General features: G+C 39.7%; 1 protein-coding gene and 1 pseudogene across 1 annotated transcript in view; one reads left to right on the forward strand and one right to left on the reverse strand.

Moving 5' to 3' along the window:
- NDFIP2 (Nedd4 family interacting protein 2) overlaps positions 1-18,788 on the reverse strand; it is an 86,878-nt gene extending 68,090 nt beyond the window's left edge. The window contains exon 1 of the mRNA XM_066380696.1: positions 18,425-18,788. Coding sequence (XP_066236793.1) covers positions 18,425-18,730 — 306 coding nt within the window. The 5' untranslated portion in view covers positions 18,731-18,788. The remainder of the gene's footprint in view (positions 1-18,424) is intronic.
- On the forward strand, positions 1,168-1,795 carry LOC136403270 (high mobility group protein B2 pseudogene; annotated as a pseudogene).
- Positions 18,789-26,075: the final 7,287 nt, after the last annotated feature.

Consider the following 26,075-nt stretch of genomic DNA (forward strand, 5'->3'; position numbering starts at 1 on the left):
AGATTTCCAGGTGTGTCCTATGGTATTCCACAGAAATATGTGCCTGTTGGAAACCAAAAACCAACAGGGTTTTTGGAGTTTAGATTTTTGGGGGACAGAGGTGTGGGGAATTGGCTGAAGCTGACAGTCTGCCCAACCCCCCACCTCACTTGCCTCATTAGGTTGCAAAAGGCTGTTAAGCTGTGGTGCTGAATTGTTTACACTACCCCCCATGTTCCCCAGAAAGACCAGAGGCAAGTTTCTTCTATCCTTTGTTTGATGTAAAGTTAAAATGATATGTATGGTGGGGGTTTTCTGCACTCAACACAATTAAGAGTAAAAAAAGGGAGGAGGCCCTGGCCGGTTGGCTCAGCGGTAGAGCATCGGCCTGGCGTGCAGGGGACCGGGTTCGATTCCCGGCCAGGGCACATAGGAGAAGCGCCCATTTGCTTCTCCACCCCCCCCCTTCCTCTCTGTCTCTCTCTTCCCCTCCCGCAGCCAAGGCTCCATTGGAGCAAAGATGGCCCGGGTGCTGGGGATGGCTCCTTGGCCGCTGCCCCAGGCGCTAGAGTGGCTCTGGTCGCGACAGAGCGACGCCCCAGAGGGGCAGAGCATCGCCCCTGGTGGGCAGAGCGTCGCCCCTGGTGGACGTGCCGGGTGGATCCCAGTCGGGCGCATGCAGGAGTCTGTCTGACTGTCTTTCCCTGTTCCAGCTTCAGAAAAATACAAAAAAAAAAAAAAAAAAAAGAATTCTTCAATGTGTTGACGAGGAAATGAGAGTTTGCCTTTCAAATATATGCCCAAACATCGAAGAAATCGCTAGGACTTATCAGGCTCATGTTTCTCATAAACACAAGAATGAAAAAATACATTCACGCTGGGACCTGCCGAATTTACTAAATCCTACTAAGAATGTATCTATATATATAAAAAGATAACTTTTTTGTCGTTTTATTATTTTTTAACCCCTCTTTTTTACGAATTCTAAAAAGCATAACTCAAAAAATGTAACATAAAAATGTTTTTTAATGTCAGATTAAATTTAATTTTGTCATATTTATTTTGTTTAGTTACCATAAAAGCACGCTTGGCGTTCATGCCAGAGCTCAGCAAGGGAGGCGTCTGGTCAGACCCGGCCACACGGCGCAACTCTGAGGAAAACCTACCACCAGACGCCATCTGTCAGCCATGGCGAGGGGAAACCCCAACAAGCCGAGGGCAAAATGTCCTCGTAGGCCTTCTTCACGCAAACCTGCGGGGAGGAGCACAAGAAGAAGCACCCGGACTCTCCCATCAACTTCTCCGAGTTCTCCAAGAAGTGCTCGGAGAGATGGAAGACCACGTCAGCAAAGGAAAAGTCGAAGTTCGAAGATATGGCCAAGAGCGACAAAGCTCGCTATGACAGGGAGATGAAAAATTACGTTCCTCCCAAAGGTGACAAGAAGGGCAAGAAAAAAGTTCCCAATGCTCCTAAAAGGCCTCCACCTGCCTTATTCCTGTTTTGCTCTGAACATCGCTCAAAGATCAAAAGTGAACACCCTGGTTTGTCCATTGGGGATACTGCGAAAAAACTGGGTGAAATGTGGTCTGAATAGTCAGTCAGCCAAAGATAAGCAACCATATGAGCAAAAGCAGCTAAGCTACAGGGGAAATATGAAAGGAGATTGCTGCATACCGTGCCAAGGACAAAAGTGAAGTGGGAGGGAAGGGTCCTGGCACGCCCACAGGCTCAAAGAAGAAGAACGAACCAGAAGATGAGGAGGAGGAGGAAGAGGAAGATGAGGAGGAAGAGGAAGAGGATGAAGATGAAGGATAACTGGCTGTCCTGTAATGTGTATGGAGTATGTTTGTATGCTCAGGCAATTGTTTGGCTAAGAATGTGAATTCAAGTGCAGCTCAATACTAGCTTCAGTATAAAAACTGTACAGATTTTTGTATAGCTGATAAGGTTCTTTAATACTTTTTTTAAAATGCAGGTTGCAGTGGTAGAGCGTCGGCCTGGCGTGCCAGAGTCCCGGGCCCGATTCCCGGCCAGGGCACACAGGAGACGCGCCCATCTGCTTCTCTACCCCTCCCCCTCTCCTTCCTCTCTCTCTCTCTCTCTCTCTTCCCCTCCCGCAGCCAAGGCTCCATTGGAGCAAAGTTTGCGCCGGTGCTGAGGATGGCTTCTTGGCCTCTGCCTCAGGTGCTAGAATAGCTCTGACTGCGGCAAAGCGACACCCCAGATGGGCAGAGCATCGCCCCCTGGTGGGCATGCCGGGTGGATCCCAGTCAGGTGCATGCGGGAGTCTGTCTGACTGCCTCCCCGTTTCCAACTTCAGAAAAATGCAAAAAGAAAAAACAAAAAGAAAAGAAAGAAAAAATAAATAAAATAAAAATGCAAGTTGTAGCTTTCTGAGGGGCTACTGCATACAATTAGATTTTAAGGCTTCGGATGTTAAATGTTTCTAAATATTTAATGGTTTCTTTAATTTCTTGACTTGTGTATGGTGGCAAAGCAGACTCGGAATTAGTTTCGTCTCAGTATAGTAAATTTTGGGTTATTTAGACTGTTACATTTTGTTTTTTAAAAAGTTTTATAATAAAATTATGTATATTTAAAAAAAGCACGCTTGGACTTTATATTTTTTCTTTAATATTTGACTTATTATAACATATTTCTCAGAAATTTGTATATAGTGCACCTACAGTTATTTTGTAGGACTTTAAATGTGCCCCAACTTTAAAAAGTTTGAGAACCACTGCTCTAATGCCACATTTTTAAAGACACTAGTCAATATAAAAACACTGTTACACCAAGGTTTTCCACAAAACTTGGCGTGATTTGCATTTTCCATTAAAAATTTACATACGTGAATTTCATTATTGCATTGATTTGCACTAGAAGATGCAATAACTTGTGCCTTTGAAGAAACCGCCACAAAAATACTATCCAGAAAGATGAGTTGATAGTTTTCTATAGAACTGAAATTGCAATTGTCAGCACACATAATAAACAAATTTACCAAGTAGTTTCAGAGGAGAAAAAAGCCTAGTAATCTATATTTTTAACTTTACATTTTAAAAAACAACTCTGCTTTAAAGAGAAACCTCTAGTTAGCATGATTAAAACACTGATAAGGACTCGAAATTATTTCATTATACATTCATTTTGCTTGTAATGACATCAATGAAAAAAGCACTGTGAAGGAATACATTATGTACAGATAAATAAAAAAAAACTGGCACAAATATTTCTGAACCTGTTCAATAACTAACAGGCTAAAAATAAGAAGCATACTGGTTAAGTAAATAGGTGCTAGAATAAACTTTTCTAGATTCAAACCTAGGTTCCAACACTTACTAACTCTGTGACCTGCCTAAGTCTCATTTTTACCATCTATAAGATGGGGCTTATTGTCTCGTATAAAGAATACAAAAATTAATACCTATACATGCTCAGAATAATGCCTGACACAGGAGAAGACCAATAAATGTGTTTTTTTTTAAGCACTTTAGCCTGACCAGGTGGAGGCACAGTGGATAGAGCGTCAGACTGGGATGCTGAGGACCCAGGTTTGAGACCTCGAGGTCGCCAGCTTGAGCGTGGGCTCATATGGCTTGAGCAAGGCTCAGGAGCTTGGACCCAAGGTCGCTGGCTCGAGCAAGGGGTTACTCAGTCTGCTGAAAGCCCACGGTCAAGGTACATGTGAGAAAGCAATCAATGAACAACTAAGGTGTCCCAACAAAAAAACTAATGATTGATGCTTCTCATCTCTCTCTGTTCCTGTCTGTCCCTATCTATCCCTCTCTCTGACTCTCACTGTCTCTGTAAAAAAAAAAAAAAAAAAAAAAGCACTTTATATATCTCTTTTACTTTGTTCCCTAGAACAACCCTCTGAGGAGAGCCAGATTGAACAAACTTTAAATAATTAAATTGACACACCTACTTAGGGACAAAGAAAGATTCTAATTCAAGTTTTAGTGTCTCTAAATTCAGGCTCTTTCTATTTATAGATACCTCATAAAAAAACCTGACAGGTAGTCATCTACCCTGCTGCAAGATTATCTTTATGACTACTGCTGATGCAATGAGTGCACTACACACACATCTTTGAATCTATCTCTCCAATGCTACTACGCAGGCCACGCCACCATGATTCCTTACCTAAATTACTGTCATAGCTTCCTAACTAAGCTGCAGACACTGACATCTGCGAGGCCCCCAATGAAAAGGTTGGCTCAACAATAAATGACACAACAACAACAAAAAAAAGAAATGACAGGACACTGAGGCCCACGGATCCACAAGTCAAAAACATTACAAGCACAACTCATAGAATATATAGTATATGAACAGAGAAAGAAGAAACACTCAATTTTTTTTAAAAAAGCTCCAATAAGAAATAAAAGTATTAGAAGAAAAATTAATGCAGGGAGTAGAAAAACAAAAATCTCAAAAATGTACAGTTGGCTCAAGTTCCAACATCAGAGCATAAGCCCCCTACCATCCAACCCTCCCACTGACAACAATAAACTTGAAACTAAACACACACACACACAAAAAAACTTTCTGAGCATTTTGAACTAAAAAAAAATGAATATGTAAAGAGAAAATAAAACTTGGGAGAAGCAACCTGCACAGATGAGCTTCCCCCCCCCCCTTTTTTTCAGCTTTGCTCTGAGGCAAAACCATAGTTGTGAAGAGGCATGACGGCTTATGTTATTAAAACTGCAATAGAGCCTGACCAGGTGGTGGCGCAGTGGATAGAGCATCGGACTGGGATGCAGAGGACCCAGGTTTGAAACCCCAAGGTCACCAGCTTGAGCGCGGGCTCATCTGGTTTGAGCAAAGCTCACCAGTTTAGACCCAAGGTCACTGACTTGAGCAAGGGGTTACTTGGTCTGCTGAAGGCCCATGGTCAAGGCACATATGAGAAAGCAATTAATGAACAACTAAGACATCGCAAAGAAGAACTGATGATTGATGCTTCTCATCTCTCTCCGTTCCTGTCTCTCTGGCCCTATCTATCTCTCTCTCTGACTCTGTCTCTGTAAAATAAATAAATAAAAATAAATTCTACACACACAAAAAAAAACTGCAATAAAATCTGCCCATGTGGTGGCACAGTGGATAGAGCGTCAGACTGGGACGCAGAGGACTCAGGTTCGAAACATCAAAGTCACCAGCTTGAACGCGGGCTCATCTGGTTTGAGCATAGCTCACCAACTTGAGCCCAAGGTTGCTGGTTGAAAAACACAATCTGTAGCCCCCTGGTCAAGGCACATATGAGAAAGCAATCAATGAACTAAGGTTGAATTGATGCTTCTCATCTCTCCCTTCTTGTCTGTCTGTCCCTCTCTCTGTCTCTCTGTGTCACCAAAATTAAAAACAAACAAAAAACAAAAAACACCTGCAATAGAAACCCTGCTATTCCTAGCCAGAAGAAGCATGGAATGGAGCCTGGACAGGCCAAAAGTTTAGGGAAATCACTAACCCTTGAACAGTGCATGGGTAGAACTTGCCCAAAACAGATTAGTAAAGGCCTAAGAAAAAAGGCTTAGATTTGAACCACTGAACAGTGCATGAAACAATATTTACAATCTAAAGCTGAGTTGACAACCTCTAAAACAATATAGATATCTATAGAGAGATTTTTTTTTTTTCCTCCAGAGGACCACAGCACAACATGCAGAATATCCAGGATAAAATCCAAAATTATTAGAAATACAAAATATTAGGAAATAAAAATAATTCTCTGGGAAAAAGGCAAACAAAAGATAGCAATTCCAAGAGAACTCAGATTATAGTTACCATATAAGAATTTTATTTACTTTTTTTTAAGATCCTATTTTTAAATTTTTTTTATTGATTGATTTTAGAGAAAAAGAGGAAGGGCGGGGGAGAGAGAAACAATGATTTGTTGTTCCACTTATTTATGCTTTCATTGGTTGATTCTTGTATGTGTCCTGACCGGGGACTGAACCGCAACCTTAATGTATCAGAACAACACTAACCAATGGAGCTACCCTACCAGGGCTAAAGCAGCTATTATTGCTGTTCCAGGAAGTAACGCAAAATTACTTGAAATCAATGAACTGACAGGGAATCTCAGCAGAGAAACAGAGACAATAAAAGTACCAAATAGAAATTTTGAAATAAAAAAGGTAACTAAAAATAAAAAAAAATTCAATGAATGAAATCCATAGCACAATGAAGATGACAGAGGAAAGAGCCAGTGATTTTAAATGACTGATAACATTTATCCATTCTAAAGAAAAGAAAGTGATTGAAAATTAAATAAGCAAACAAAGAGCCACATGGACCTTTAAAAAATTTAAAAGATTGATAAAAAGCCATGTAGTAATTTGAAGCTCAAAGGAAACAAAGGAAGGAGACTAGAGCAGGGGCGAAGAAAGTAAATTTATAAATTCAACCTCAGTGAGGCTAAAACAGAACAAATACAAAGACAACCACACCTAGGCACAATGTATTAATATTTCTAAAAATCAAAGATAAAGAAAAGTTACTGAAAGCAGCCTCAGAAAAACAACATATTACAGAGAAACAATGTTTCAAATAACTACATATTTCTCAGCAGAAACCATGGTTGTCATAAGAAAATGGAACATCTTAAAAGGCTGAGAGAAAAATACTCAGCCAAAAAGTCTGTATCAAAATACAGTGTGTCCGTAAAGTCATGGTGCAGTTTTGACTGGTCACAGGAAAGCAACAAAAGATGACAGAAATGTGAAATCTGCACCAAATAAAAGGAAAACCCTCCCAGTTTCTGTAGGATGATGTGGCAGCAAGTGCACATGCGCAGATGATGACGTAACACTGTGTATACTGCAGAGCAGCCCACGGCCATGCCAGTCGAGATGTGGACGGTACAGAGGAAAGTTCTGTGTGTTCTGTGGCTCGCTAAATTCGAATCCATGACCAAAGTGCAATGTGAGTATCAGCACGTTTATAACGAAGCGCCACCACATAGGAATAACATTACTCGGTGGGATAAGCAGTTGAAGGAAACTGGCAGTTTGGTGGAGAAACCCCATTCCGGTAGGCCATCAGTCAGTGACGAGTCTGTAGAGGCTACACGGGATAGTTACCTAAGGAGCCCTAAAAAATCTGTGCGTGAGCCCACATCAAACTGCACTGAATAGGTACGAAACTGGGAGAGTTTTCCTTTTATTTGGTGCAGATTACACATTTCTATCATCTTTTGTTGCTTTCCTGTGACCGGTCAAAAGTGCACCATAACTTTACGGACACACTGTATATATTGATGTACTGCAGAAATAAAGATATTTCAGATAAAAGAGAATTGATTAACAGCTGATTTGTACTTTTTAAGAAATAGTACAGGAAGTTCTTTAGGCTGAAAAAGATTAATAAAGAGAAATTTGTTTCTTCAGGAATGAACAGAGCATAGGGAGAAGCATATAAAAATATTTTTCCTCTTGTTTTTTAAAATATGTATTACTATTTTAAACGAAAACTGTAACATTGTTGGGGTTTTCCATGAAGGTATACAGAAAGCTTATGACAACTGTAACATCAAGGTTGGCCTACATAAGGGCACATTCAAGAATCAACCAAAGAATGCATAAACAAGTGAAACAATAAATCAATGTGTTTCTCTCTCTCTCTCTCTCTCTTTCTCTCTCCACCCTCTTCCATTTTATCTTTAAAATCAATAAACATTTTTTTAAAAAGAATATCAACATACTATAGTTAGGCAAGACATAGTTATTTTATATAACAGAACTCCAGAGAAAACTGTTTACTTTATAAACATAAGATAATATACCAGTAATCTCATGCATACTCCTGAAATCATTCAGAAAAGGCATTCATTTATTTCTTTAGTAAGTACTACTTACTACGTATCTATAACGGGCCCACAACTATACTATATACTATATATTATAAGCAAGACAGATCTATGCCCTACTTCCCACTGAGTTTACAAAATACATGAAATAAGAACTATGATAGGGATAAGCATACAGTGTTAAAATAACACAAATCTTGTTACTAAAGGGTAGAAAATAGAAGTGGGGAGGCAGAAGGTAAGGAAAGGTTTTCTGGAGAAAAGAACAACTAAACAGATCTGAATAAAATCCAGATATTAGTACTGGAGGAAGGAGGAAGAAAAGAGAAAATGGGAATAATATGTTCAAAAGCCAGAAGGCAAGAGAGACCATGACTTGAGGTGGTGGATGGAGAAGGATGGGGCAAGAGAACAAAAACTATTAGGTTTAGAAGAAAAAAGTATGTATAGCTCTTCGGTAGTACAATAACAAATCAAGCAGGGGTGAGGTAAGCAGAGACTCATGTTGTTCTCTAAAGGCTACAAACAAAAACTTAAAAAGGGTCTCAAGTATTATTTCAAGATTTGCTTTTGGAAAATCACAAAAAAAAATCACGCTGTTATAAATGAAAGCTCTACCCAAGTAAGAACAAATGTTCTACAAAAACTGTCACTGCTGGATTTCTTCAGTCCAACATCCAACAGGCTACAATCTTTAGAGACTCAAAATTAGCAAAGCCATAAAACTATTCAATTTATTTCCTTATTCTCAAAGCCTCTGCCAAACAGCACTATTTCTTTACATAATGTAATGGTTAATTCTGGCAAAACATCACAGACATTCTAAACCTAGTAGATTTCTAAACTTTTAAAATATTAAATTGTTCATGTTCAAACAAATCCTAAAAGCAAGCAAGTCAAAACCTTGAAATAATCTGATAGTAAGTTTCAGACTACTGCAGCATTTCCCAACTTGTATTTGGCAGGTTTTTAAGAAGAATTTTGCATATACCGTAATTTCAGCTAAATGATCAGGCTTTTGAATAAACCATAACAACATGGCATGAAAATACAGATATAGAATGATTTACAGTCACATGGTAGGTAGGCTAGTAGTCTTAATTAAAATAATCTTGACAGTAAATTTACATTTAATAAATGTAAGCAGGATGTATCCCATAGTTATATTTAAACTTGTTATTTAAGATTAAATGTGCTGCCTGACCAGGCGGTGGCACAGTGGATAGAGCGTCAGACTGGGATGCTGAGGACCCAGGTTCGAGACCTCAAGGTTGCCAGCTTGAGCACTGGCTCATCTGGTTTGAGCAAAAGCTCACTAGCTTGGACCCAAGGTCGCTGGCTTGAGCAAGGGGTGACTCGGTCTGCTGAAGGCCCACGGTCAAGGCACATATGAGAAAGCAATCAATGAACAACTAAGGTGTCACAATGCGCAATGAAAAACTAATGATTGATGCTTCTCATCTCTCCATTCCTGTCTGTCTGTCCCTGTCTATCCCTCTCTCTGACTCTCTCTCTGTCTCTGTAATAAAAAAAAAAAAGATTAAATGTGCTTATATGTGTAAAGCAAAGCACTTAGCAGAGTTCTCAGCATCTTCTTGACATAAGTCATTGTTCTATATATTATTGCTACACTAGTATTATTAAATGTATTATTTATGAATCAACCTGCTTCATTTTCTTGAAACCACCTATCACTATCTGAAATTATGCTTACTTATCTGCTTCTCCTCTACCAAAGTATGAGCCATGAGACAAGAACTTAACTGTGTTGTTCACCAGCACCCAAAACAGAACTTGGCAGATAGCTATACTTCATAAATTATTATATATTAAGTGAATAAATGAGTTATACAACCTTTGTTTCATAGTTAATCAATGATATCTAAAAATTTCTCCCATATCTTATCTTAAGCATAAATCTGACAAAAGGCACTCAAAACATAAAATAAGCATGTAAACAAACTATCTATACTGTGGTATTTTCATGATATAATACCAATGCATTTACTTGTTATTGCACAAATTATTACACCATTACTAGATTATGCACTGCTCAAATATGCCTAGTGATGACTAGCATTTGATTCAGCATATTCAGGTGTGCTAATGTAGTTTACTCATTTGTATAATTCCTTTTAAATGAGCTGCACTCAATCAAGTCAATGACATACAGTTAATATCACTACACGCACAGAAATAGCCAGAGATACTTTCATATCGGATCCATTCAAAAACAAATTGCCCTGGTAATACAAATTAACATAATAGCAGTCTTCAAACTGGAAACTTAGTATAAATCATATCTGGAGAGTAAATGTCCTCCATTACAGTTTTTTTTTTTTAAGTTTAAAACCTATTTTAAAGATGAAATAAAATTCAGATATTCACAGAACCCTAAAGCACCTGTGAGAAAAAGCACCAGTACAGAAGTAGAAAGAGAAACAAAAACATAATTCAGTATGGCAAATTCTCTAATACGGTGATTCTCAATTTCTCCTCTGCCTTGATGTTAATGACAGATGCAAGAAACTCAACATGCCTCCCTCTTCCAAATTATATAGAGGAATTTTTTACATTACAGAACAGGATTTTATGAGGCAAACAAACCAGAAGGGTGTGGTACAGAACTTCAGATGAGATATAAATAGGAAAGGAAGAGTGAATATATTATAGTTGAAGAAATAATAATCAGTAGGTCCTGCTGGACTCCATTACCAGTAGTTACTGCAGAAAAATTAGAGATAAGGGATGGAAATTGCTAAGATATGGCACTACTCAAAAAAATAAAAAAAGATATGGTACTATACAATATAGGAAGGTCAATTCAAGAAACATTTATGTTTAGAACAGAAATTTATACCTCAAAAATCCAGTAAGCCCACCAGAATGGCTAAAATTAAAAAGACTATACCAAAATTTTAGAAAGGTGGTAGAGCAACCAAAACTTAAATTTATGTTGGTGGAAGTGAAAAATGATACAACTATTTTGGGGAAAAGCCTAATAGTTTCTTATGAAATTAAATATATATATATATATACCTAATTCTGCACAAGAGAAATGAAGTATCTCCACACAAAAAAATTTGTAGAATATTCCTAACAGCTTTATCCATAATAGTAGGTGACCAATCGTCCTCCTTTAGGGATGATAGTCCTCCTTTTATAAGTTCCATCCTCCCTGGACAAGTGTCCTCCTACATGTCCTCCTTTTTGATATTGTAAGACTAATCTGTATTAGTAAGACTAAATGTCTGTATTCGATCAATGCAGAATCGATCCATTGCATGTGATGTGATGTATTTGTATCTAAATGAGTCCTTTTTTCTTACAATTATTATTCAAAAGTAATAGGCATGTAAGCATAATTACAATATAAAATATTACAAATGTTTTTATTATGCATTTATCATATTATAGTATATTATTGTTGCAATGAATAAAATGTTTCTTTTATTTATGATATTATTTTCTTCAATTTATTTTTGTCCTCCTTTACACTGTAAAAAAGTTGGCCACCTTAATAATGGCCAAAACTGAAACAATGCAAATGTCCATCAACAGAACAATGAATAAACAAATTGTAGTAACGTCATACAATTTATACAATAAGATACTATTTCACAATAAAAAGGGATGAGCTACTGACACACACAATAACAAGTATCAATCTCCAAAACTTCATGCAGAGTGAAAGAAACTTTGCAGACATTACACTATATGATTCCAGTATAGATAAAACTAAATTGAAGTGAAAAAAAAGCCAGAATAACAGTCACATGGTGGGTAGAAATTGAAAGGGAGGACTCATGAGAGAACTTTCTAGGATGATAGTAATGTTCTATATGGAAGGTCACTCAACTTTTTCTGTAAGGGGCAGAATAGCAAATATTGATTCAGGTTTGTGATCTCAGCCTCAAATACTCATATCTGCCATTGTAAATGAATGGGTATGGTTGTGTTACAATAAAACAAAAATAAAAGTCGGGCCCTGGCCGGTTGGCTCAGCGGTAGAGCGTCGGCCTAGCGTGCAGAGGACCCGGGTTCGATTCCCGGCCAGGGCACACAGGAGAAGCGCCCATTTGCTTCTCCACCCCTCCACCACGCTTTCCTCTCTGTCTCTCTCTTCCCCTCCCGCAGCCAAGGCTCCATTGGAGCAAAGATGGCCCGGGCGCTGGGGATGGCTCTGTGGCCTCTGCCTCAGGCGCTAGAGTGGCTCTGGTCGCAACATGGCGACGCCCAGAATGGGCAGAGCATCGCCCCCTGGTGGGCAGAGCATCGCCCCATGGTGGGCGTGCCGGGTGGATCCCGGTCGGGCACATGCGGGAGTCTGACTGTCTCTCCCTGTTTCCAGCTTCAGAAAAATGAAAAGAAAAAAAAAAAAAAAGTCGGAACTAAGTTTGCTTATTCCGTCTCTATATTTTGTAAATTGTTTAGGTTGCACAGGTGTATGCTTTTGCCAAAACTCATCTGATAGGCCATGTAAGATTTGTGCATTTCACTATACATCAATTTTTCCACAAAGAAAAAGAAATTATTAAACTCTAGTCTGGGCTAATGAGGCTAATGAGAAGCATGAGGTTTACAATGAGGTACACTTATACATGCAACTTACTTTGAAAGAACCAAAAAATAAAAGGAATTGACAGATACACAGCAACACAAATGTACAAACTGTTAGTAACTGTAAACCCTCCTTAGTACCTGTATAATTCTTTCAACTTTTCTATATATTTGAAAGATTTAATATTACAGGCAGGGGAAGGGGGAACTAATTAAGAGGTCACTATTATGACTCATGCAGTACAAATGAAAGATACACTGGAGGATGGTCAGATAAAGAACGTACTGAGTAAGCTATTACAAAAGTCCAGGCCATAAAAAGCATCAATGTTTAAAAGTCAAGTAAGTTTACCAAGAGAAGAACAGTCAAGAAATACAGAGTAGAAAGTTTCTTCATATCAGGAATAAGGAAGGAGTTCTTAAGGAAAAAGTTCAAAGTGTCAATGTAACAAAAATGAAGCAAAACAATACCTGAAAAGTATCTCTCATATTAAGCAAGAAGCAACCTTGATGATGTAAAAGAGGTGTGGTAAGAACATACACCAGATAAAGAATATTGATAAATTTGAGGAGACAAACAAGTAAATATCAAAAAAACTGAGAAAAGATGGCAGTAACTAGAGAACAGCATATGGTAAAAAAAAACTGCAATACTTCTTGGAAATGAAAAATAAGAGTCAATTACTGCACTTAAAAATCAACATTTATTATCTCATTCAGAATGGAGATAAAAAATGAACATTTATTATCTCACCATGGGCCTGAGGGTCCCTGCACATTTTTGTTAAGTGTGACAGACTACAAAGCTGTCATTCCTGACATTGAGTGGATTCTTGTAGTTAAGTCATGGGCAACAAACAAGTTCAAGGTTACAAAGTATGTAGCTGCCCTTCCAGAGAAAGCTGAATGAGCTTGTTTAGTGTTTGCTACAATGTTTTCTGTTTGCTCAACAATGCTGGACCCTTGCTCCTAAGTTCCTCTGCTATGACCCACTAGTGCAGGGGTCGGGAACCTATGGCTCGCAAGGCAGAGGTGGCTCTTTTGATGGCTGCATCTGGCTTGCAGACAAATCTTTAATAAAAATAATAATAACGTTAAAAATATAAAACATTCTCATGTATTACAATCCATTAATTTCCTACTGCTCATATTCATGGTTGCAGGTGGCTGGAGCCAATCACAGCTGTCCTCCAGGACAACACCAAATTTTTATTGGATATTGCCTAACGTACACGGGTCGTTGCATGGCTCTCACGGAATTACATTTTAAAATATGTGGCATTCATGGCTCTCTTAGCCAAAAAGGTTCCCAACCCCTGTACTAGTGTATCCATCTAGCCGCATCACCCTCATGGTTCCTGATGGCAAGGAAAACCTATAGGAATAAGCTAATGACAAGGACGGATATAGGAAGAATAAATGGTGATGGACTGAGACTTGACTTGGGGGAGGGGTAACACACAATACGGTGTACAGTAGAATTGTGCACCTGAAACCTGCATAATTTTGTTAGCCAGTGTCACCTCAATAATTAATTTTTTTTGCTGATGATTATGCAGCTTGCTGTGCTGTAACAACGTTATTTGTTTCTGACCTGGGGAGTCTCCTGTTTTCGCCAGCAACCATGACACATTAACATACTAACTTATTAGCTTGTAAATATGGTAAAATAAAATCTTAAGACTTTTTACAATTCTTGATATGAACAACAATGATATTCAGGTTGCTAAATAAAACAGGAGACAGAGCCTGACCAGGCGGTGGCGCAGTGGATAGAGCATCCGACTGGGATGCAGACGACCCAGGTTCGAGACCCTGAGGTCACCTGCTTGAGCACAGGCTCATCTGGTTTGAACAAAAGCTCACCAGCTTGAACCCAAGGTTGCTGGCTGGAGCAAGGGGTTACTCGATCTGCTGAAGGCCCATGGTCAAGGCACATATGAGAAAGCAATCAATGAACAACTAAGGTGTTGCAACCCGCAACGAAAAACTAATGATTGATGCTTCTCATCTCTCCGTTCCTGTCTGTCCCTGTCTATTCCTCTCTCTGTAAAAAAAACAAACAAACAGGAGACACAAAGATGGTCGTCAGCAAAAATTGAAATATTTTTAATATTTTACAGTTTATTTCATGTATGTTATTTGTAATATTTATTCTTCATGTACCAGTCTCTACCCTATATCTTTTACATATATTACATTATATAATCATAATAATCCAAATGCTATAGACACTAATATGAGAAAACTGAGGCACCAAGACTTTAAGTAACTAAGCCAAGGGCTCACAAATTGTAAAAAGCACATCCTAAATATAAGCCTACGTGACTTTAACACATACTTTTCTAACCATTAATAGCCAACCACCTTCCCAGCTGATTTAATCAAGGGTGACTCTAATTCTACAGATAAATAAACCAAAGTATCTAGATCTTCATAGTATAAATACTTCATTAAGTTCATAGAAAACTAAAATTTTGGAAATGTCAATATAATCTTAAATTTTTCTTTAGAACTCTGTGGCCAAGGTTTAGGGAGAGTTAGATTAAACAAATCCGAACTATCATCTCTACTTCAGAATTTGTCATGGTTTTAATATGCAAATATTTGTTTTATTGTGCCAATACATGTTACAAATCTTCTAAGACTATTTTCTTCATTCTGTAATACAGTTTGGAAAACTACTGCTACAATATACAGTGCCAATTTAACTTTTACACAGAATACCTTTGAATCTTAGTAGTCAGCTTTTAACAGGCACATAATCCTTTAAAATACAGATCATCAAAGTTAGAATGTGGCCTAACAGCTACAAGCATTGTCAACTACTTCATGGTTCGGCAACATTGCTCATTTCCTACCAAATAAAACTGAATTCCCCATAACACAATGAAACTACCTATCATACCTGACTTTTTCTGACATTAGATAGGTAACAATTAAGGCTCTTTAACTCTACGCGGTTATTCACTGCTTTACTTAACAAAATTCAGACCCATTTAACATTGCAAGGGAAGAGATCACAGAAAATGCAGTTTCTGCATAAAACTTGTGGATTGGTTAATGATAATAAATCATTCTAATGGTCCTGGACATCACTTCTAACTTTCCAATAAGGAAAGCTAAATGCTAACTCTATGGGTAAGTGATAAATTAACATTGCATACCATTTTGCCGCTACGCCTGCTTCCCTGTCTCCAACTTTACAACTGAAATTGTTTATTGCTCAAGTTTATTAATCTTTCCTGAGTTTTCAAAAACAAAATAAACAAAAACCGAGCTAACGACAGCCACACAAGTTGTGTTAATAACAGTGCATATAAGTCACAGCTGCAGAGTAGTCCTTAGATAAACAGTCTACTGGAAAACCAATTACTGTACACTGCTTCTCTGGCATACATCTACAGATATATAGTTATTGATCAGGCCATTTTCAACAAAACCAGATGAAATTACTACACAGTAACAAGAATTAAATTCCAAATGTAAACTATGCCCTGGCAGGTTGGCTCAGCAGTAGAGTGTCCGCCAGGCATCTAGAAGTCCCGGGTTCGACTGTAGGTCAGGGCACACAGGAGAAGAGACCATCTGCTTCTCCACCCCTTACCCTCCCTCTTCTCTCTCTTTTTGTCTCTCTCTCTCTCTTTTCCTCCTGCAGCATGGCCCGAATGGTCGAGTAAGTTGGCTCCGGGCACTGAGGATGACTCCATGGCCTCACCTCAGGCACTGAATTAGCCTGATTGCCTGGCAACAGAGCAGTAGCCCCATATGGGCAGAGCATGGGGTAGGTGGTTCCTGGTCCAGGTGCATGCAAGAGTCTGTCTCTCTGCCTCCCTGCCTCTCATTTAATAATAAATAAATAAATAAATAAATAAATAAATAAATAAATAAATAAATAATTCTCAAACACTTTGCCTCACAAGAAAAACAAAATGATGTCCTACCTATTTAAAGTGAGTAGTATCTTTAGAACTGATTTTTGCCCTCTGCTCTAAAGGAATGCCTCCACCCATTCAAAGTCTATGTAGGACACATCTCCAGTTAAAACAAAAATCAATAAAACAATAAAATGTGATACTGTGATACTGTCCATTTATTCTAAAAGGAGTTGTAGTGGGAGAAAAAAATCTTAAAACTAAAAAAGCAAACTTCCATATTTTGATGTTAGACACTTTTTAAAACGAATAAGTCAAGTCTTATCTAGTCATAACCACTGATAGCAAATGTGACAATATAATAAATTATTTTAAGGCACAGCTGCATCATTTAATAGTGTTTTGAATAGTGACTTGTGTATAAGAACATGGTTAATTCTGATAAGTAAAATACCCAAAGAGAAAGAATTCAAATGAATGCCATAAGGAGAACAAATAGGAACGGGAAAGAAGAGAGATTACAAAAAGAAACGAGTCCCACTGGTAATAGTATTCAATGTTTCCCAACGGCATTTTATTTTTGTTAATGTCTGCAAAAATAAGAATGCCTTAAAGAAAAAAAAAAAAAAAAGCTAGACTCCAAACCCATATACACTGACAACTTAATAAATGCCTTACATATTGGCAGCAACATTTTCCAAATTGCCTTAAAAAAAAAAAAAGGGATAAATTTCCAAAGAATTCAAAATATGGATCATGTAAACCAGGTGAAATTAAAGCATCATGAGCTTTTATCTTAGAAAAAAATGCAAACTTACATACTTTGGAATTTCCTCTATCAGAAGCCTTCAAATTTGTCAAAATGCACTTACTAATTGAAATTCTTAGGCCCTGAACTTGTAACTCGGTGGTTTGGAGCATCCTCCCCAAACACCAAAGTTGTGGGAGGGTTCGTCCTCCAGTCAAGACACATACAAGAATCAACCAATGAATGCATAAACAAGTGGGACAACAAACTGATGTTTCTCTCTCTTTCTCTCCCCCGCTCTCCTCTAAAAATCAATCAATAAAAAATAATATAATTTTAAAAAATTTAAAAAGAAATTCTTGGTTCACAGCTAAGTTTCACAGATGCAAATAGATTTGAAAGGAGAAATCCTCACTAACATTTCTTCATTTGTAAAATGTCACAAACAGTACTATTAATTGCACCATCAGCCTATTAAAGTATTTCTCTTCTCCCTCAATAAATAGGTTTAATAAATTACCATCTCACAGTTTATAGAGTAACATGCTACTTAGCTGCAACAAAATAGTCAACTATTGCTGAGTTCACTGTTTCAATAGGGTTTAAAATATAAATCTCCAATGACACCACCAGAATACTAGAGGGAAAAATATATTAGAAAACTTGACACTGAAAATATAGAGGAATACTTTTCGCTCATATTCAATATACAAAGGTTTATAAGGTTAAATTGGAAAACTTTGTACTTAATGAAAAATAATTTTTCTAACAAGATTAGCATTCTTCTAGGAAAACTTCCTGTTTCCCCAACCGCAAGAAAATAAAAATGGGGATCTTAGAAAAAAGGAATAGCCACTTTTAATACCAACAAAATGGAAAAGGACAAAACGACAAGGTGAACTAGAGCTCAGAGACCAGATCTGCACCAGGACTACTCTCGACTGTTGCACAATTTTTGAAACCACATTTTTGGCCAAGTCCACATCTGACCCTACGTAATGCCTACACCTCCTCCCCTCCCCCACTCCATTTATGACGGCGAACACCTTGCCAGCAGGTATGTGAACTCAGTACCATTCCGGCAGATAATCCAGTGGAATGTCCTGAGTGACTAGGTCAGGGAATGAGGAAATGACCAAGAAAGTAAGAAATGAAACAGATACAGTTTTAATGAAGAGGATGTTTTACGGAGGGGTCCAGGGTGTGGCTGAGGAGTGGGTAGCCAGGAGGAGTCGGGTCGGGAGGGAAGGGTCTCGAAGGAGTGCAGACAGGCTCCACGGAAGATGTGAAGCAGGTGTTCGGCCAGCAGAGCCAAAATATATATAAATAAATAAAATAGCCAGCACGGGAATAATCCCAGAAAAGGGACTCTTGGGGCTACGGCGAGACACAGTCCCGGGGCCCCCCGGAGGCGCAGGAGGCCGGCGTGGGGGCCGGGTACTCACCACCTGGTAGCGGCCAGTCCCCGGCTGGTGATGATCCATCCTGCCTAGGTCGGGATCCGGCTTCCGAGCCGGTGAGCCCTCTAGGTGCTCAGCCTCCTTGGGGGACGACGCCGCCGCAATGGCCCTTCCGCCTCGGTTTCGGCCGCCGCGGTCACCCGGACGGTCCACTTCACTTCCTGTCGCTACCGCAGCAGCGGCGGACACCTCCGCGTCAGCAGCGCCTGGGTGAAGCTCCGGGGCGCCGCGCGCTCTACTGAGCATGCTCGGGATGGGCGCGCATGCTCGCTGGGTCCTCCGGCGTCCCATCGGCGGCGCGAGCGGAGGGGGCGTTGGCTGGAGGGGAGGACGTGGAAAAGTAAGACAAGTCCGGGGGAGCTGTCTAGGTTGTCAGCTTGTCTGGAGTAGGCGGTGGCAAAGAGAGGGAGGTGAGGAGGATCGCCGTCCTTGATTGGTCTTTTCTGTTGTACGGTTTTGGCGCAGGCACTGGCTGGTGCACAATCACAGAAACAGAGGTCGGGGAGGGAGGGAACGCATTCCTCTACACCTGAGGACCTGCCGCCCTTTACCAACACTTCCTCGTTACTCAAGCAGCCCCGCCTTACTCAACCAGCCTTAGGGCAATGCACGGAGATACATTTCTAGGACTTTTGCTTTTAAGATTTTATTTATTGATTTTTACAGAAGGAACGGGAGTGAGAAGTATCAACTCATAGTAGTTGTTGTTTGTATGTGCCTTGACAGGACAAGTCCTGGTTTTCGAACCTCCCTCCCAGCTCAGCATTAAAAGTTGACCCTATACCGCAGGGGTCCCCAAACATTTTACACAGGGGGCCAGTTCACTGTCCCTCAGACCATTGATGGGCCGGACTATAAAAAAAAAACTATAAACAAATCCCTATGCACACTGCACATATCTTACTTTAAAGTAAAAAAAACGGGAACAAATACAATATTTAAAATAAAGAACAAGTAAATTTAAATCAACAAACTGACCAGTATTTCAATGGGAACTATGCTCCTCTCACTGACCACCAATGAAAGAGGTGCCCCTTCGGGAAGTGTGGCAGGGGCTGGATAAATGGCCTCAGGGTGCTGCATGCGGCCTGCAGGGGGGCCCTAGTTTGGGGACCCCTGCTCTACCTCTTCATCACCACTGATCAGGCATCTAGGACATTTCTGAAAGGCTCATTCAAAATCATTAGTGAGATAAGATAGCTTTTAAGATATATTTTTGTTTGTTTTCCTCTTAGTAAAAGATTTAAGAATCAAGCAAGGACTCTAGCTATGTTCATATATCTATCTCATCAAGGAAAGAGGCCTCTAGAACACTAGGTTACTGGAAGGATACAAAGGAATTATGAGCCCTGACAGAGTAGTTCAATTGGTTGGAGCACCCCCCCCTCCCCATGCACCAAGGGTTTTTGTTGTTGTTGTTTTTAATTTGTTTTAAGACTTTATTCATTTTTAGAGAGGAGAGAGAGAGAAGGAAGGGGTTTCGGGGAGAGCAGAAAGCATGAACTCCCATATGTGCCTTGTCCAGGCAAGCCCAAGGTTTTCAACCAGCGACCTCAGCATTCCAGGTCGCGGTTTTATCCACTGTGCCACCACAGGTCAGCTCCCATGCTCCAAGGTTTTAGGTTCATCCCTGCTCAGGACATAAAAGAGAATCAACCAAGGTATACAAAACTACGAGGAACAACAAATTGATGTTTCTCTCTTTCTGTCTAAAAGCAATCAATACGATAAAATAAAACATTTATTTAAAAAAATATCGAAAGTTGGAGAGAATTTTTATGAGTTTATCTGAGCTGAGCTGAGCTGACAACATATGCAGGAGAACAAGATCTCAAATGCTCCGGAAAACAATAGTTTTGCATTTTCTTTTAAGCATTTGATACTAAGGAGGGACATAAGACTGCAGAAAGCAAGGTGGGGATTGGATTACAGGACAGTTAAAATTATGTGCTCTCTTGAGGGTTAGTTAATACCACCTTTGAAGGATATTACTTATGGTATTTCAAAGTTGTATTAACCTAGATGCCAAAGAAAAATGGACAGGGCCAGCTTAAAATCTTTCACTACAATTATATGGGGTGTGACTATCCACTATGACCTGCCCAGTTACGGATTTATGGTCAGATCACCCTGTAAGGTTACTTTCCATAGAGCCCCTTTTTTTCATCCAAACCTACTGTGTGTATGTGTCTGTATCTCCCACAAGGCACGGAGCATGTTTCTCTATCTAGTAGAAGAGTATGACGAGCAGGTAAAGTACCTTTTAACCCAAAGACCTGTTTTCTGTACCCCCAAAACTATGACCCAACATGATCTGGCTCTGCCATCTTTTTCACTTAACCGGAATGAAGAAAGCCAGTAGATGAGCCTGATTAGCTATTAAAACAGCAAAAATACAATTAAGACAAACTTATTGAGAGATCAACAACTAAAAAATGTAAGCCTGACCAGGCGGTGGCACAGTGGATGGAGCATTGGACTGGGATGTGGAGGACCGAGGTTCGAAACCCTGAGGTCGCCAGCTTGAGCGCAGGCTCATCTGGTTTGAGCAAGGCTCACCAGCTTGAGCCCAAGGTCGCTGGCTTGAGCAAGGGGTCACTCACTCTGCTGTAGTCCCCCCACCCCACCCCCCATCAAGGCATGTATGACAAAGCAATCAATGAACAACTAGAGTGCTGCAACAAAGAATTGATACTTCTTTTTTTTCATATTTTTATTAATTTTAATGCAGTGACATTGATAAATCAGGGTACATATGTTCAGAGAAAACATCTCCAGATAATTATTTTTTTATTTTTTTTTATAGACACAGAGAGTGAGTCAGAGAGAGGGATAGACAGGGACAGACAGACAGGAACGGAGAGAGATGAGAAGCATCAAACATTAGTTTTTCATTGCGCGTTGCAATACCTTAGTTGTTCATTGATTGCTTTCTCATATGTGCCTTGACCACGGGCCTTCAGCAGACCGAGTAGCCCCTTGTTGGAGCCAGCGACCTTGGGTCCAAGCTGGTGGGCCTTTGCTCAAACCAGATGAGCCCGCGCTCAAGCTGGCGACCTCGGGGTCTCGAACCTGGGTCCTCTGCATCCCAGTCCGATGCTCTTTCCACTGCGCCACCGCCTGGTCAGGCTCCAGATTATTTCGACATTTGATTATGTTGCATACCCCTTACCCATAGTCAAATTGCCTTCTGTCACCTTCTATCTGGTTTTCTTTGTGCCCCTCCCCTCCCCTTCCCCCAACCCCCCCCCCCCTAACCATCACATTCTTGTCCATGTCTCTGAGTCTCATTTTTATGTCCCATCTATTTATGGATTCATATAGTTCTTAGTTTTTTCTGATTTACTTATTTCACTCTGTATGTTATCAGGGTCCATCCATGTTGTTGTAAATGATCCGATGTCATCATTTCTTATGGCTGAGTAGTATTCCATAGTATATATGTACCAAAGCTTTTTAATCCACTCATCCACTGATGGACACTTGGGCTGTTTCCAGATCGTCACTATTGTGAACAATGCTGCCACAAACATGGGGGTGCATTTCTCCTTTTGGAACAGTTCTACGGTGTTCTTAGGGTATATTCCTAAAAGTGGTATAGCTGGGTAAAAGGTAGTTCGATTTTTAATCTTTTGAGGAATCTCCATACTGTTTTCCACAGTGGCTGCACCAGTCTGCATTCCCACCAGCAGTGCAGGAGAGTTCCCTTTTCTCCACATCCTTGCCAGCACTTATTCTGTGTTGTTTTGTTGATGAGCACCATTCTGGCTGGTGTGAGGTGATATCACATTGTGGTTTTAATTTGCATTTCTCTAATGATTAGTGATGTTGAGCATTTTTTTATATGCCTATTGGCCATCTGTATGTCCTCTTTGGAGAAGTGTCTATTCATTTCTTTTGCCCGTTTTTTTATTGGATTGTTTGTCTTTCTGGTGTTAAGATTTACAAGTTCTTTATAAATTTTGGTTATTAACCCCTTATCAGATGTATTGTCAGATATGTTCTCCCATTGTGTAGTTTGTTTTTTTATTCTGTTCTTATTGTCTTTAGCTGTGCAAAAGCTTTTTAGTTTGATATAAGGAATTGATACTTCTTATCTCCCTCCCTTCCTGTCTGTCTGTCCCTATCTGTCCCTCTCTCTGTCTCTGTCACCCCCCCCAAAAAAATGTAAGCCTTCCTGATAGTTTTATTCAAAGCGTTCATCAGTTCTTCCTCTTTTTGCCATCTTAACATCTAGATAGTGATAGAGAACACTAATAGGCTAACGATATTAAGAGGTAATGATATCATATTTAAATTTCTATAAATTTATTTTTTAAGCTATCTTAATATATTTTAAATTCTAAGATAAACATCTGACATTTTATTGTATTACTGTATAAGAGCTCATGCTCAAAATTTCACCCCAAATGGTATCATCTTTCAATAATCAAAACAACAGCCTCTGATAAAAAAATTATTAAGCAAAATGAAAAATAAAAATCAACATAAGTCATCTGGGGAAAAAAACAACAACAGCCAATGTCAGCAAATTGAAATTAGATTCCTACATTGCTTATATTCTATACAGTTCATTTAGAACTTAATTTTATAAGTGTTGTCATTTTTATTAATCACAGATATGTTCATTTATTTTTCAAATAAACTGATGCTCAGGGAAGAGGCCATTTTTACACCTAGCTCACCCAGAACGGCACTGAGAACAGAGCAGTGGGAAACCAAAGACCCAACCCAAAGCAGATATGCTTGCTGAATCCCGTTAGAATTATGGATTCTCTCAGTTTTATCCTCCTCCTAAGCTTTGTGAACATTTTGTGAATCTAGAGAACAGGTGCCAAAATTCAACAAAAGCTTTTCTCTTTTCAGTGGAGGAGGAAAAGAAATAGGGAAAAGAGGAGTAGAATAACAGCTAACAGGTATTGAGCCCTTCTGAAGCCAGGATCACGTGTGTTATATTAGTTCACCCTCAAAACAACTCATGATATCAGCACAAATGTAATCCTTGTTTAACAAATCAGGAAACTAAGGCACCGAGGGTTCGGGAACCTGTCCAAAGCCAAATCACTAGTAAGTGGTGACACTTCAGAGCATCCACTATACAGAGCATTATGACATAACCCACCCTCCTCAGACACCTCCCCCCAAGAAAGCCCTTTTTTCTTTCTGTTTATCACTACTGTGGGACTTGTACAGAATAAATAATAAATAATAGTGATACATCAAAAAAAGCCAATCTGGCTCATTAACAAATCAACACATAATAAGTGCTGACGAGGGTGTGGAGAAAAGGGAACCCTTCTGCACTGCTGGTGGGAATGCAGACTGGTACAGCCACTGTGGAAAACTGTATGGAGATTCCTCAAAAAATTAAAAATCAAACTGCCTTTTGACCCAGCTATTCCACTTTTAGGAATATACCCTAAGAACACTGTAGAACTGTTCCAAAAGAAGAAATGCACCCCCATATTTATGGCAGCATTGTTCACAATAGTGAAGGTCTGGAAACAGCCCAAGTGTCCGTCAGTGGACGAGTGGATTAAAAAGCTTTGGTACATATACACAGTGAAATACCATGCAACTGTTAAAAAGAAGGAAATCTAAAATAAGCAAAAAAAAAAAAAAAAAAGAAGGAAATCTTACCTTTTTGATGGCATGGATGGACCTGGAAATTATTATGCTAAGTGAAATAAGCAGGCAGAGGAAAAAAAATATCATATGATCTCATTTATATTGGAATCTAATGAACAAAGTGAACTGAGGAACAGAATAGAGGCAGAGGTGGGTTACAGAGTGCAGAGAGACAGCAGTCAGAGGGACGGGGGATGAGGAGGTAGGATCAGAGAAGGTGAAGGGATTAGTGAAATTATATATATACATAACACAGAGATACAGAGAACAGGACAGCAAATCCCAGAGGGAAGGGTGGTGGGAGTTAGGGGGAAGGGGCAAAGGGGATGTAATGGGGGACACGGGGGTGGGGAGTGAGGGAGTTATACTGAGTGGGACACTTGAATCCATGTTAACACACTAAATTAAAATTAATTAAATTTTTTTTTTTTTTTTTTTGTATTTTTCTGAAGCTGGAAACAGGGAGGCAGCCAGACAGACTCCCGCATGCGCCCGACCGGGATCCACCCGGCACGCCCACCAGGGGGCGATGCTCTGCCCATCCGGGGCTTTGCTCTGTTGCGACCAGACCCACTCTAGCGCCTGGGGCAGAGGCCAAGGAGCCATCCCCATTCCCGGGCCATCTTTTGCTCCAATAGAGCCTCGGTGGCGGAGGGGAAGAGAGAGACAAAGAGGAAGGAGAGGGGGAGGGGTGGAGAAGCAGATGGGCGCTTCTCCTGTGTGCCCTGGCCAGGAATCGAACCCGGGACTTCCGCACACCAGGCCAACGCTCTACCACTGAGCCAACTGGCCAGGGCCTAAAATTTTTTTAATTATAATAAATAAATATAATTTTTTAGAAAGAGCCAATCTGACTTTCTTAAATCTCACCTTCTTTATCTTTACAAAATAATTCTTTCTCATCAGCCCAAAAAGTACCATTCTGAGCTCCTTTTTCCCATGTCACAACTAAGATAGTTTCACCTCTAACGGACCATCACAAGCAGAGTCCTGAGTTGTCCCAGTAGGAGCAATTAATTTGGAATGAAATGGAGTAACAATACTCTTACCATTTTATAGGCCTTAAGCAACATCCAATATTTTTAATCCCTCATCTGTTGATAGTGACAATTCCAGTTACCCAAGGAATGGATGGTGACATATCACTATAAATGACCTCAAGTGGAATTTTAGAATTTTAGTGCACTTCACTAACATCTCTTGTTCTAGCGTAATTAATTTTCACCTCCAAGTACACAGCCACCAAAATTTTACTAGTGCCATACCACATACTAGGCAGATATGGAGATAAGCATCCTCCACTACCTGTCAGGAAAGCACCCCCTGCCCAGCAGACGGGGTGTGATTAACCAACAAACTGCAGCTGTTTTAAAGGGGTTTCCTTTAGTTTTCGCCCTAAGGTCATGCTGTTTTCAGGGTGGCACTTGGCCATTGACTGAACAGGTAGTTGTACAGGTCTAGCCACTTCTGCCTGACACTGGACCCCTTTAATGGGAAATCTTTGCCTCAGAGCTCCCTAGTAAATTGGCAGAGATTTCATCAGCTTTGCAATGTCATGACAACTCTCCCTACTCAGTGCTTTTTATTTTCACAGATATTATTAACTCACCAATAACTCTATTAAATTCATAACTTTATATCAACATCTGCTTCCTAGAGAATCAGACCTAGACAAAATATAAAGTGATAGACTGTTAATATTATCAAAATTGTGTTAAATGACTACACCTGTGCTTTCACATGACTGTGTTAAATGATTACACCTGTCCTTTCACACGATTGATGTTTCATCTCCAGAATAACGCTCAGTACCTTCCACTGCTTCTATTTTCTAGTGTGGACATAACGTGTAGACAGTCTCCCACTATGAATTACTTCAGTTTTGTTCTGTAGAGTGATACCATCAGGTCATAGGTTCCCCTTTGTTTGTGACAAACTTCCCACTGGGAATCTGTAAAGCCAGAGGCTGCTGCTGAGGCCGTGCACATGCAGGTTCCCATTGGATTCG

Source organism: Saccopteryx leptura, chromosome 4, assembly GCF_036850995.1.
Source record: "Saccopteryx leptura isolate mSacLep1 chromosome 4, mSacLep1_pri_phased_curated, whole genome shotgun sequence".
Taxonomy (NCBI): domain Eukaryota; kingdom Metazoa; phylum Chordata; class Mammalia; order Chiroptera; family Emballonuridae; genus Saccopteryx; species Saccopteryx leptura.